Source organism: Dictyostelium purpureum (assembly GCF_000190715.1).
Source record: "Dictyostelium purpureum unplaced genomic scaffold DICPUscaffold_87, whole genome shotgun sequence".
Classification (NCBI taxonomy): Eukaryota; Evosea; class Eumycetozoa; order Dictyosteliales; family Dictyosteliaceae; genus Dictyostelium; species Dictyostelium purpureum.
In genome coordinates this window covers 1-13,963 of record NW_003519424.1, presented here as the reverse complement: position 1 = coordinate 13,963, position 13,963 = coordinate 1, and the positions used below count along the sequence as shown (strand labels likewise).

Below are 13,963 nucleotides of genomic sequence, written 5' to 3'. Positions count from 1 at the left end.
TAAAATTAATTAATTTTTTATTTTCTTTAATACCATTTATCATTTAATTTTTTTTTTTAATCTATAACACACTATCTCAAAATAAATATGGAAATAATTATTACTATGTTTTCATTACTAAATTTAATTGTTTGTATTATTTTATTGTATATTATTGATTTTTATTCAGTTGTTTGGATATTTTATGTCTTGGAGTTAATGAACATATTTCAATTTTTGGGAAGATCTATTGTTATGTGAGTTAATGTTGTTATTATTGTTGATGTTATCATTATTTCTATGTTAATGAAAAAATAATAATTCATTGTCAACAAAAAGAAGTAGATAAAAATAGTTTTGTTGGATTAATGAACCACTCTTAAATAAACCACAATTTTGTTTAATATTAATATATTGAATCATTAGTTTATGATCGCGGGTGATGAATATGATGATTTTTTTTGAATTATTTAAAAAAACTAAAATAATGTGAAAATTTGATTGGATTGTGCAAGTTTATAATTATTATTATAAACTTTTTTGATTTAGTATATGGTTACAATTTACCCAAAAAATTAACACTAAATAAAAGCAAAACAAAAAGATAGATTAAATAAAATTAAATGAAAAATTTTTTAATTTTTTTAAATTTTTTTTTAAATTTTTTTTTTTTTCATTAAATTAAATTTTTTTTTTTTTCAAAATTTTTTTTTTTTTCATTTTGAATATATGTTCAAAGTGAAAAAATGAATAAAAAACAACAACACCAACACCAACAACAATACCAACAACAATATCAACAACAATACCAATCACAACCACAGCAATATCAACAATACCAACAAACACAACAAACACAACAACAACAACCACAACAATCACAACAACAGGTTCAACAACAAGTTCAACAACAAATACAACAAATACAACAGCAACAACAACAACAAGCACAGATTCAAGCATTAATACAGCAACAGCAACAGCAGCAGCAGCAAATACAACAACAGTCTCAACAATCACAACAACCACAACAATCACAACAACCACAACAATCACAACAATCGCAACAATCACAACCACAATTACAAAATGATTTAGCATTGTTTAAACCATATTCAAATCAATCATCAATTAACTCTATTAGATTATATGTATCATCATTCGATTCATTATTATTATCATTATCAAGTACTGATCCTAGAGAACAAACCAAATCAATATTATATTTTTCGTCACTTTTAATAAATAATAAAATGAATGGATTAGATTTGGTATATTTTGTTCAGAAACAAATCGAGATTGAAAACAAAAGCCATATTACAGTATTGCTAATTAATTTATTGGGCGACTTAGCTTTAGACCCATTTGTAGATACACTACCTATTTTAAATAAATTATTAAATATTGTAAGTATTAATATTAATTTTATAACAAAAAAAAAATTAAAATAAAAGTATTAATATTAAATTTAAATTTAAATGTAGGTTAAAGCGGATAATTCTAAAAAGGTTACATTAGCATGTTTAATGAATATAAGCAAAATTATAAGAAGCAAATCAAACATTACAACCAAATCAAGTGTTACTATTAGTTATATTGAACCACTATTAAACTCGTCAAGTCCCCAAATCAGAAGAGAAACTATTCTATTGATGGCATCTACAGTAAAAAATTTAGACAAAGAATCAGAAGAGATACAAATACTATTAAAAAACTATTTAAAAGATCCAGATTTTAGAGTTAGAGAAATTTCATTAAAATCTCTTTCAATTATATTTCAAAGAGGTGCAAGTCTATCAGTAAATAAATTATACTCATCGATCATCTTATTATTGCTGGATAGTTTTGAACAAGTTAGACTTGAGTGTATTAAACTAATTTGGATTTTTGGCAACGTGTATCCAAACCATATTGTATTTAGCGGTGGAAATAAAATCAGACTTGTAGATGACGTATTTAAAAAGATTTGCAATGCTGTAAATGATTCAACGGTTATAGTTAGAAATTGTGCATGTAAACTTTTGGGCTGTATTTATGATGTATCCTTACATTATTTAATTCAAACTTTAAGTAAAGAAGTTATGGTCTGGGGTAAAGGTAAACAATATCAAATTGGTCATAGTAGTGTTACAAAAATGCAAAAACAACAACAACAGCAACAACAGCAACAGCAGCAGCAACAGCAACAACAAAATAGTCAAATATCAAACACATCAAATACTTCATCAACCACACCAACTCACATTAATACACCAGAAGGTGATTTCGATGTTGTTGGATCTGACTCTTTGAATATTTTAGAATCTGGTGTTATTGGTGCTTTTATTCAAGGTTTAGAAGACGAGTTTTATGAAGTTAGATCATCTGCAATTGATAGTATGTGTGAACTTAGTGTTAGAAATAGTGAATTTGCTCAAAAGAATATTGATTTTTTGGTAGATATATTTAATGATGAAATCGAATCGGTAAGAATCAACTCTATCAATAGTCTTAGAAAAATTAGTAACAATGTTGTAATTAAAGAAGATCAACTTCATATTATTTTGGCTAATCTCGAATCAACTTCACGTGAAGAAAGACAATCACTTCATAAACTTTTAGCAAATATCTATCTCTCAAACTATTCATGTCTCTCTGCAACCATTCAAGCATTGTTAATGAATCTTCAACGATATCCATACGATGTACATTCAATTTTTGAATCATTAAAAATCATTGGTCAAAAGAATCCATTCACAGAGTTTATAGTTGATGATCTTTTAAGAACAGATCCAAAATTTGCATCTGTAGAACCAAACATGGACGATATATTTTATGTAGCTGTCATGATTGTGGTTTTAAACTCATCGATTAATAATAATAATATTCTTCCACTTTTACCATCATTTTGTTTTCAACATCACCTTTACTTTAAAGATAAATATCCAAAATATTTTCCACAAATTTTAAATAATCAAAACAATAATAATAATAATAATAATAACCAAAATAATCAAATTAAAGAAAGGGAACAAAATTTCGAAAATAATGAAGATATTGCAAAATTTTTAAATTCAACTTTAATTTTATTATTTGGTAAAAAATTCAATTGTATTAGCCAAAAGCAACAAGAGGAAACAAATGAAAATGAAAAATCATTATATTTAGACTTAAATGAAAATGGATTTTTAACTTATTTAAATCAAAAAAAAGATATTCAATTAGAAAAACTATTTCAAGAATGCAAAAGAAATTTTATAAGAATTTCAAGTATTTGTAATATTTTAAAACCAACATCAGATTTTTATAAAAAATATTTAAAAATTTTAACAATTATGATTAAAGTAAGTTTTTTAATTGAATTATTTATTATTTTATTAAAAAATTATTTATATTAATATTTTTTATTTAAAAAAAAAATAGGTAAAGAAAACAAAAGAAATCAGTTTGATAATTTCAGACCAATTAAAGAATATTGTAAATCAAATGTTTCATAGGTTTATAGGTTTAGACAATAATTGTAAATTAGTAATAATGGAAATTGAAGTTTTTTCAACAATAACAGAAATTATTTCAAATGTTAAATCAATTGACCAATCAAAATTCAAATCAGAATTATCAAACAATCAAATTAGCGTAATAACCAAAAAATTGAATTCTTTTATAAAATTTTCAAATGATAATTTTGTAACCATTCCAAATAATATAAAATTATTATTAAAAATTTTTAATATTAAAGAAAAAGAAAAAGAAATAGAAAATGGAAAAAAGAAAGGAAATGGAAAAGAAAAAAAAAAAGGAAAAGATAATGATAAAATGGATCAAGACAAAGAAAGACCAAATAAAATTCAAAAAACAAATAATAGTAATACTAATAATAATAATAGTTTATTATATTGGGATTGCAATGATTGGTTACAAAATTTTATTCCACCAGTTTTAAAAGTCAAAAATTTAATTAAAAAGAAATCTGCAGAAATTATTCAATCCATTCCAAATGATAAACCAATTGAATTTTTAGACACATATCCACTAAAATTAACTATCAATGCTCGTATTGAAAACTTTAGAAATGTAGATTCATTGTTTATTCAAACTAGTTGGCAATCTATTCATACTGGTCAATTTAATTATCAACTTTTTAGCATTCCAAAATCATCTTTTATCCCAACCAAACCACTCTCTTTTAATATTTCTACATCTCCATTAATCCATTTAAATGGTATAAAGAGCAACAAACTATCACAAAGAGAACCAATTCCATTAAGAATTACTTTAGTCGAATTATTAGATACCTATAATAATACAATTAACAGTACCATATCAACTGGTAACACTATTAATAGCAGTACTGTAATACCAATTTCCAAACCTTCAATTTACAATTTAATCCCATGCGATACAATAACACTCCAACCAAACTTTATATAAATAATAATAAAAACTAAATAAAAAATAGAATTGTAAAAATTGTTTTTTTAATAATATATAAATTTATTTTCTTTTTTTTAAAATATATTAAAATAATTAATATTAATTTAGTTTAAAAATTCTATACTATTCATTATTCAATTTAAATAAAGAATACATATTTGTTATTGGTAATGTTTTTTCTTTTTTTTTTGTTTTGTTTTGTTTTGTTTTTTTTTGTTTTTGTTTTTGTTTTTGTTTTTTTCTGATGCCACTTTTATTTGGCCACAATGACATCGCAGGCAGCAATATTATTCATTGCATAATCGGAAACCGAGTTAATGAAAACTTTCTTCAAAGTATTCATTCCTCTGGTACCCAAAATTAAAATATCTATATTATAATCTCTAATTGCTTGCTCTAAACCAACCCCAACATCTTGAGATTTTAAAACTATTCTTTCGTTTTTCATCTATATTAAAGAGAAAAACCCTATAAGTATTTTTTTTCTATAATTATGAAATAATATATCTATACATACTCCTCTTTCTTGACATAGCTCTTCATATTTTTCTAATAATTCTTCACCTTTTTCTATTGATTCTTTTGGTTTGGAAATGGTTACTATATGAATATGGTCACCCGGTTTATATAAGGACTCTGCTAATTCAAAAGCCTTATGAGATTGTTGCGAACCATCAAGGGATATTAAATATTTCATTTCTGTTGTCTGTATATTTGTATAAATTGATTTGTCTGGATTTATATATTAATATATATATTTATAAATATTATTATTTTTATTTAAAAAAAGTAGTGTGTGAATATTTCAATAAAAAAAAATTATTTTCTTATATAACAATGTTTTATTATAAAAAAAAAAAATTTTATTATAATATTATTTTTTTATTAAAAAAATGATTTTATCTAAACATATATTTTATAATTTAAAAATATAATTTTAGCAATGTATTTAAAAATAAATATTGAAGAAAAAATTATTTCTGGTGGTAAATAATAAAAATAAAAATAAATAAATATTTTAATATATTTTTTAAAAAAAAAAAAAAAAAAAAAAAAAAAAAAAAAAAAAAAAAAAAAAAAAAAAAAAAAAAAAATTTTTTTAAATTTCCCCCAAAAGGGGTTTTTTTTTTTTTTTTTTTAAAAAAAAAAAAAAAAGGGGAAAAAAAAAAAAAAAAAAAAAATTTTTTTTCTTTTCCCCTAAAAAAAACCCCCAGGGTTTTTTCTTTTCAAAATTCCCCTTTTTTTTTTTTTTAAAAAATTTTTAAAAAAAAAAAAAAAAAAAACCCCCCCTTTTTCCAAAAAAAAATTTTTTTTTTGAAAACCAAAAAAAAAACCCCCAATTTTGGATTTTCTTAAAAAATCCCCCCCTTAAAAAAAAAAAAAAAAAAAAAAAAAAAAAAAAAAAAAAAAAAAAAAAAAAAAAAAAAAAAAATATTTTAAATATTACCTAAAATGGTATTTCTTTATTTTCTTTTAAAAATAGAAAAAAAAATGGAAAAAAGAAAATAAAAAATAAATATATTTTCATTTTCTCTTAATAGAGATCCAAAGGTTTTTTCATTTCAAAATTTACCTTTTTTTTTTTTTTATAAATATTTTTAAAATAAATTAATAAAATTAACCTCTTATTATCTATAAAAGAATTTATTTTATGATATCAAAATTAAAAATCTCAGATTTTGAATTTCATTAAAAATTCCAACATATAAAATAAAAATAAAAATAAATAAAAAAAAAATAAAAATAAAAAAAAAAAAAAAAAGTAAAAGCAATTATAATTTTTGGATTTTATATTTTAAAACGATTGGTTTATTTTTTTTTTTATTTTCTTTTATTAGTTTTTTTAAAACAATCGAATATCTTTTGAATATTTAAACAATAATTTTTAAGATAAAAAGCAAAAATGTTTAGAATAAAAAAAAATTTAAAAATTATCCTATTTAATGGTTTCTTTAAATATGAAAAATTATTTCTTTTTTTTTTTTTTTTTTATATTAACAACATTATTTTTTAAAAATCTTTAAATTACTGTCCAGGTATTTAGGTTTTTTTTATGTATTAATTATTCTATATTTAAAATTAATTTAAATTTTAAATAAAAAATATTTTTATTTTAAAAATTAAAAAAAAATAATGATTTTGGGTTATAGGATTATTATTATTATTATTTATTATTTGTTGTTTTAATTGAAATAATAAATTTGTTCAAAATCTGGAACAGATTGATAAGAGTATTGTGGTTGATAGTTATAAATTAAAGATTGAGCTTCGACGGTTGGGTCAGAGAATGAGTGAGATGATTTTCTGCATTCGTTGACGAAAAAGTTTGAAGTGTATTGATTGGAGAGGACGCTCATAAAGCTGTGGTTCATAACTTCTTGGTCCCACCATTCAAAGATTGGTTTTTCTGGATGCCATTGAACACCGTAGATTGGATAGTTTTTAGCTTCGATGGTAGAAATGAAAGTGTTACCGTCACGATCGACATTGGTTGATAAAACATTAAAGAAGGTATTGATGGCTGAGGTGTCACTAAAAGTTTGTGGTGAAAGACCAAATTGATGGTTATTCATAGTGATTGGTTGGGTGGCAAGTGCTTCGAAAATTTCAGATGGGGCATTTCCAAGCATATTACTTTCTTTGGCAGCTGCTGTAAAGTTTAATGGTACAGTGTAGTTTTCGCTATTGTAGCTTGATAAAAGATCGAAATTACCTGCAGCTAATAATGCTAACTCTTGGAAACCCATGCAAGTACCCCATAATGGGAAATAGTCACCATTATTGTTTGATTCGATGACCAATTGCCAAATGGATTGAATGGTATTGGTGTAAACGGTAGCATTATCGAAATCTACACCACCACCTGGGAATAAAATACCATTGATTGAATTGAATAATGATGTTAATGATTTGATATCAGTGTCGTAAAGAATTGGTACAACACGTGCTCCAGCACTTTCAATATATTTGACATAAGATGCTGCAAGATATTGATCACCATAAGTGGCCATACCGCCATTGGTTGGTTGTGTTAAAATACCAATAATTGGTCTATTATTAACTGCAGTTGGTGCTGCAACAATGATATTACATAATAATAACAATGATAATAATTTATATAAAATCATCATTTTTTCTATTATATTATTTATATTATAACTGATAGATATTATAATAAAAAAAATAAAAGAAAAAGGAAAAGAAAAAAAAAAAAAAAAAAAAAGAATTTTAAATTTTCCCCAGAAAAAAATAAAAAAAAATAAAAATAAAAATAAAAATAATTTAAAAATAATAAAAATAATTTAAAAAAAAACTAATTTTTTTTTTAAGGTTTGTGTATGTGAAATAAATTGTTTTTTTTTATTAATAAAATAATAAATATCTTTTAATTTAATATTAATTTAAATTTCTTTGATATATTAAATAAATAATTTTTTTTCTTTTCTTTATATTTCTTTTTCTTTATATTTATTATTTAGTAAAAATAATCTTATTTTATATTATTTTTTATATTTATGTGTTATCTTTTGTATATGTTAAATAGATAATAACAAATAGTAATAATAAAAAAAAAGATATAATGTTATTTTTTTTAATTTTTTAATATTTTTTTAATTTTATTAAAATTTTTTTTTTTTTTAAATTTTTCAATTTTTTTTTTTTCTTTTTTGTTTTTCATACACTTCATGTTTAATAAATAATATTTTATATTTTAGATCATAATTTATATTTAAGAATAAAAAAACAAACAATGAATGGTATGGTTGATGATACCAAAACAACAATAGAAGATGAAATTATAGACCAAGGTGAATTTAAACAAACAAATAATAAAAAATATTGGTATAAAATTGATATTTCACAAGGTTTATTATCGTGGTATGAGGGTAAGTAGATTTATAAAAATTATAAATTACAAAATTTATGAATAAAAGATAAAAATAAAAATAAACAATAAAAATAAACAATAAACAATAAAAAATATAAATAAAAAATATAAATAAAAAATAAAAAATAAAAGAAGAATTGTATCTTACTATATTTTTTTAATCTTAGATGAAAAGGATGAATCAGCAACATCATTTATTTTAATTCATCAAATAACATTTATCGAATCATTAATTGTAAACAACAAGTTCATAGGAAAGGTTTATTTAAATGATTGTCAGGATAATATAGAACTTAATGATACCGATGGAAATCAACATGAAAAGGATACTGATGAAATTATACATTTTTACTTTAAAACTATGGAAGAAAGAGATAGATTTGTTCAGTCATTACAAAAATGCAAATCATTTACTGTTGAAATTAATAGTGAAAATGTTACAAATATCCAACAAAAAAAGATTTTATCCGAACAACAACAAAAGCAACAATCAAATAAACCTAAAAGTTTTATTGGCACAAAAAGGGAATCAAAAAAATTTTCTCAAGTTAAATACCCTTCTGAGAGATCTGTAAATCAAAGTTTTTTAATGGGATCATTTAAAACAGTCAACAAGCCAATTAATGATAATTTAGAAAATCAATTAAACAATGATATTGAAAATGAACAACAACAAGAGCAAGAACAAAAGCAAGAAAAAGAGAAAGAAAAAGAGCAAGAAAAAGAGCAAGAAAAAGAGCAAAAAAAAGAGCAAGAAATTTTACCAACTCAACTCAAAGATAGTTTAGTCTTAACTAAGGAAAAAGAAAATGAAGAAGATGAAGAAAAGAAACAAGAGGATCAAGTTAAAAGAGAAATTATTTATGAAGATGGGGAGGAAGAGGATTCAATCGAGTCAATGAGTAGATTACAAGAAGAAATTAATAAACAAAAAGAAATAAAATCAAACTCACCAAATCTTAATAATATTAATAATAACAATAATAGTAATAATAAACATGTTACATTTGAGGATGAAGTCTCTGCAACTAAAAATAATGTCCAATCATTAAAAGTTATAAACTATAGAGAATCTTCTGAAGGAGACAAAGAACCTATTGTAGTTAAAAGACCAATTGGCCAATTTAGAAATCCAAACTCACCTCCTCTTTCAAGTGTAAAAAATACCACTACCACTACCACTACAACCACCACTACAACTACTAGTCCAACAACAACCAGAAGAGTATTTGACGGAAGTAGTAATAGTATTCAATTAAACGAATCAAATCTATTCAATAGCGGCCCAAATGTTAGAATTTCAAATTCAAAAATTCAAAATCAAGGTTTAATAATTGATCCAAATAACTATTTTATAATTCAAAATACAACCCAATTAAGAAATATAATAGGTAAATCATTAAGTGGTGATAATTCGTTCTCTGGTGTAATTATTGGCAAATTTAAAATTGATTGGAAACATTCACAACAAATTTGGGCAATAAATTTAGATTATAATCAACAACAGCAACAACAAACAAACTTAAATTTAAATAGCAGCGGTAATAGTATTGGTGACAGTGGCAGCGATTCTAGTAATGGTGAAATTGAAATTGGACCAGCAACTCCACCAAAAGAAGAGTTATTAAAAAGATTACAAAGGAAAAAAGAAAAAGCACTTGAAGAAAATGATACCATTTTAGCAAACCTTTTAGCTCAAAGACAAATTGAATTGGAAAAATCTCAAGATGAAACCTTTATTATGAAGGGAGGTATAGTATTGGGTTTTAGAAATGAAAAATGGGAGTTACTTGAAGCACCAATCCCAAAGAAGCTCACACCATATCATCAAGATAACAAGGTTTTAGAGGACCCAAATACCTCTCCATCATTAAATAGTAGTGCAACTGGTATTATCTCAAACATAACCTCATCATCAATTGTTCAAACAGCACAATCAATGACAACCTCAGTATTTAACGAAATTACCAAAGTTATTGATAATATTAATCAAGTTGTTGAGCCAACCATTTCAAGTATTGAATCAACTTTACTAAATAATAATAAATTAAATCAACAACAGCAACAACAACCAAAACAACAATCTCAACAATTACAACAAAAAATTTCAATAAACCAAATACCAATTGAGGAATTAAATTTATCATTAAATCAATTACAAGAAATTTATATAAAACCTTTAAAGAAAGCTGTCACAGATATTTCTGTTTATTTTGGTCATAATAATACTCAATTGGAACAATATTCATTAGGTGATGATAGTGTTAATAAAAAGATTGCAATTTTAGTTAGGGGCAGATTAGCAACAGCTGTAGCCAATATAATATCACATGGTTTCATTGTTAATGGTGGTTATTTATTTAGAGGAAAGCGTCATCTTTGGGAATTTATTGAAAATTATCGTAAAACCACAATTCATAACTCTATTGCAGGTATTTCACTTATCCAAACAATTAATAGTATTAATTCATTCGAATCATTGTCACCAGATTGGAAGGACCCAAATGTTAAGTTTAGAACATTGGTTTGCACAGGTTTAAATCAACATCTCTTGGACCAATGGTTTGCTCTTTTACAAACGGATACAAATGGCATATCTTACTATTATCAGCCAAATGCAATTATCAACTCTCGTGACTATTGGAGAATATTCTGCCAATGTTTTTCGCCAATCTTAAATTTACCATTTAAACTATCATTAGATTATGAATGTAAATTTATAAACTCCCCAACTCAACTACCAAACAATATAAATAATTCACCAAGTTTAAATAATAGTAATAATCACCTTAATAATAATAATAATAATAATAATGTATCATCATCACCAATGTTTTTATCAACACCAAAAGTAGAAAACATTAAAAATTCAATTAGTAATTTTTCAAATTCCATATATGACAATACGCAAAATATCTTTACTGAAATTTCAGAAAATCAAACAATAAGTAATTTAACCGAGTCAATTCAAACAAACTTTACAAATTTAACAAACTCTATTTTCCAACAATCTCCAATAATTCAAACCACACCAAAATCAAGATTAAGCGAATTACAACAAAATAGTAATAACAACAATAATAATATTAATGATAATAATAATTTGAAATCGCCAAGTTTAAATAGTATTAACACAGAATCACCAAAAAGAGTAACTTTTAAAGAAAATAATATAAACTCTCCAATAAGTAATAGTAGTAATGCTGGTAGTATCAGAAGCAGTTCTGAAGAAAATGAAGGAATCGTAAATAAAATCTCATCATCAATTCATCAATTTTTTGATGGTTATTAAAAAATATAAATAAATAAATAAAAATAAAAAAAAATTAATTGAATAAAAAAATTTATATTACATTTTATTAAACTATTAATCTATATATATTTTTAATTGTTTACTATTAACGATGTAATGTGGATGGTGGTGGAGGTGGAGCATTCATACGTTGATTGGCGGAGGAACGATCTGCATTCATACGTTCTTGAGCAGCAGAACGATCTGCATTCATACGGTCTTGGGCCTCCTTACGCTCAGCAGCCATACGCTCTCTAGTTTCTTTTGTCTTTTGATATTGTTCTGATAAAGACATGTTATGATGTGACATTTCGTGTTTCTTTGAAATTGGTTCAACTTTTTCTGGAACAAAACGTGGTGCATTTGGATCCTTAAGGAAATCTATTTTTAAAAAAAAAAAAGAAAAAAGAAATTAATAAACCAATAATGTATTAATAAAATAAATTAAATAAACTTACCACCAGGTCTTCTTTTAATTTCAGGTTCAATAAAGGTGGATTCAGGTAATGCAACTGGAGGTGGTCTTTCTATTGTTCTAAGAGATGATTTAACAGTTTTCTTTTCTTGTGGTGGAGGTGGGGTTGTAACATTTTGTTGTTGTAGGTTATGCTGTGGTGGGTAATGTTGTTGGTAGGATTGTGGTGGTGGTGTTGTTGTTGGTGAATAAACTTGTGGTTGGGTATAAGCTGTAGTTGGTGGAGTTGTTGGTGAATATACTTGTGGTTGGGTATAAACAGGTCTAGAAGGGGCTGGTTTTGAAATTTGGGGTAATGGGTTTCTTACTAAATTATTATTTACTACTGGGGGGTTACCTGCTCTTAAATGGGAAACTGGGCTTGAGAAATTAATTGGTCTTTGTAATGAAGCTGAAGATTCATTTAAATTTGAATTTAAAGATTGAATTAAACTATTAAAAGAATATTGAATATTTATAATTGGTATATCAAATTGATTTACTCTATTATCAAACTGTTGTTGTACATCTTTAAAAATCTCATTCTTTAATCTCAATGAATCACTTGGATTTGTGTTACCTAATCTTTCTATTTTTCCCTTAACTGATTCTAATTGTGTAATATATCTATTGATTGTTTGATATTGAGTTTGTTGGTCCCTTGTCCATGTATCAAATGTGTTTTTAAAAGAAAATAGCAAACTACCGCTAAATGTACCTATTGGGTGATCGTTTTGATAACCATAGTATCTATTTAATAAATTTAAAGTACTATTTTCGTTTAAATATAATTCTTTTAAATAAAATTAAATAAAAAAATTAATAAATTTAAAAAACTTTAAATCTAATAAATTTCAATATATTTACCTCTAATAGTATTATTGTGATAGTTTAATGAGTCATTAATATTTAATACATTGTTATATAAATTATAAAATTCGTTTTTTATTGTTTCATAATTTTCATCATAGTTTGAAATCATTTTATTTATATTCTACTTTATTATTTAATGTATTTGTATTATTATTATTGTATTATTATTATTATTATTTTGAAAAAATAAAAAATAAAGGTCTTTAAAGCTTTTCATTTTTAAAAAAAAAAAATAAAAGAAAAAAAATAAAAAAAAAATAAAAAAATTAAATTGTTTTTTTTTTTTTTTTTTTTAAATTTTTATTTTTTATTTTTTAATTAAATTAATTTTTAGGTTGTTGGAAAAAAAATCTTGTGTTTGTGGTGTTTTCGTTGTCTTTTAATAATTATTAATTACTTGTAATTATTATAAAACATAATTTTTACAATCCTTTTTGAATAGTTTTAATGCTTTTTTATAATCCCAGTTATTATTCACCAAATAACACTTTGCCTCTTCTGTTGGAATATTTGTTTCTAGGATGAATAAATTAATTTTTTTTCTTTTTTCTTCTTCCTCTTTGGTTGGTGGTGAAAAAGATATTATATTGGTAATAAATGAGGGGGTTTGAGGTGAAGTTGATCTTTTTAAAATTGGTGGTTTGCTTGAAGGCAAATTGGGGAGTGATTTTTTATTATTATTATTATTATTATTATTATTATTATTATTATTATTATTATTATTATTATTATTATTATTATTATTTGGTACTAAAGGTACAGGTTTAACTTTTGGTTTAAGCTTTGATGGAGAATTTTTATTAATATCCATCCTATTATTTATACTATTATTATTTAAATTATTATAATTAAAATTATTAAAATTATTAAACTTATTAAAATTATTAAAATTATTATTTGAATTATTATTTGAGTTGTTATTAAATTATTATTTTTTGAATTATTTATATCATATTTAGAAATGAATTGTCTGGTTCTAAAAAATTAAATTATTATTACTAGTTTTTAAAGTATTTAATTCATCCCCTCTCTAGCTCTCTAGCTTCATCTTTTAACAAACTAA

The 13,963-nt window shown here is 23.5% G+C and overlaps 6 protein-coding genes across 6 annotated transcripts; 2 read left to right on the top strand and 4 right to left on the bottom strand.

Annotated features, from left to right (window-relative positions):
• Positions 1 to 725: 725 nt before the first annotated feature.
• Positions 726 to 4,389, top strand: DICPUDRAFT_151099 (uncharacterized protein; the record flags this gene model as incomplete). The annotated part of the gene is made up of 3 exons (XM_003287007.1): positions 726 to 1,385; positions 1,464 to 3,302; positions 3,382 to 4,389. The coding sequence occupies 3 exons, from the start codon at positions 726 to 728 to the stop codon at positions 4,387 to 4,389; spliced, it is 3,507 nt and encodes a 1,168-aa protein (XP_003287055.1).
• Positions 4,390 to 4,438: 49 nt separating this feature from the next.
• DICPUDRAFT_47156 (uncharacterized protein) lies at positions 4,439 to 5,089 on the bottom strand (the record flags this gene model as incomplete). The annotated part of the gene is made up of 2 exons (XM_003286992.1): positions 4,439 to 4,840; positions 4,910 to 5,089. The coding sequence occupies 2 exons, from the start codon at positions 5,087 to 5,089 to the stop codon at positions 4,646 to 4,648; spliced, it is 375 nt and encodes a 124-aa protein (XP_003287040.1). The 3' UTR covers positions 4,439 to 4,645.
• A 1,486-nt stretch (positions 5,090 to 6,575) lies between these two features.
• DICPUDRAFT_31892 (uncharacterized protein) lies at positions 6,576 to 7,520 on the bottom strand (the record flags this gene model as incomplete). Its single annotated transcript, XM_003286991.1, has 1 exon — positions 6,576 to 7,520. The coding sequence occupies one exon, from the start codon at positions 7,518 to 7,520 to the stop codon at positions 6,576 to 6,578; it is 945 nt and encodes a 314-aa protein (XP_003287039.1).
• Positions 7,521 to 8,143: 623 nt separating this feature from the next.
• Positions 8,144 to 11,573, top strand: DICPUDRAFT_97583 (uncharacterized protein; the record flags this gene model as incomplete). The annotated part of the gene is made up of 2 exons (XM_003287006.1): positions 8,144 to 8,279; positions 8,449 to 11,573. The coding sequence occupies 2 exons, from the start codon at positions 8,144 to 8,146 to the stop codon at positions 11,571 to 11,573; spliced, it is 3,261 nt and encodes a 1,086-aa protein (XP_003287054.1).
• A 106-nt stretch (positions 11,574 to 11,679) lies between these two features.
• DICPUDRAFT_151095 (uncharacterized protein) lies at positions 11,680 to 13,009 on the bottom strand (the record flags this gene model as incomplete). Its single annotated transcript, XM_003286990.1, has 3 exons — positions 11,680 to 11,954; positions 12,032 to 12,820; positions 12,895 to 13,009. 3 exons carry the CDS (start codon positions 13,007 to 13,009, stop codon positions 11,680 to 11,682), a joined length of 1,179 nt encoding a protein of 392 aa, XP_003287038.1.
• Positions 13,010 to 13,306: 297 nt separating this feature from the next.
• Positions 13,307 to 13,711, bottom strand: DICPUDRAFT_77904 (uncharacterized protein; the record flags this gene model as incomplete). Its single annotated transcript, XM_003286989.1, has 1 exon — positions 13,307 to 13,711. One exon carries the CDS (start codon positions 13,709 to 13,711, stop codon positions 13,307 to 13,309), a length of 405 nt encoding a protein of 134 aa, XP_003287037.1.
• Positions 13,712 to 13,963: the final 252 nt, after the last annotated feature.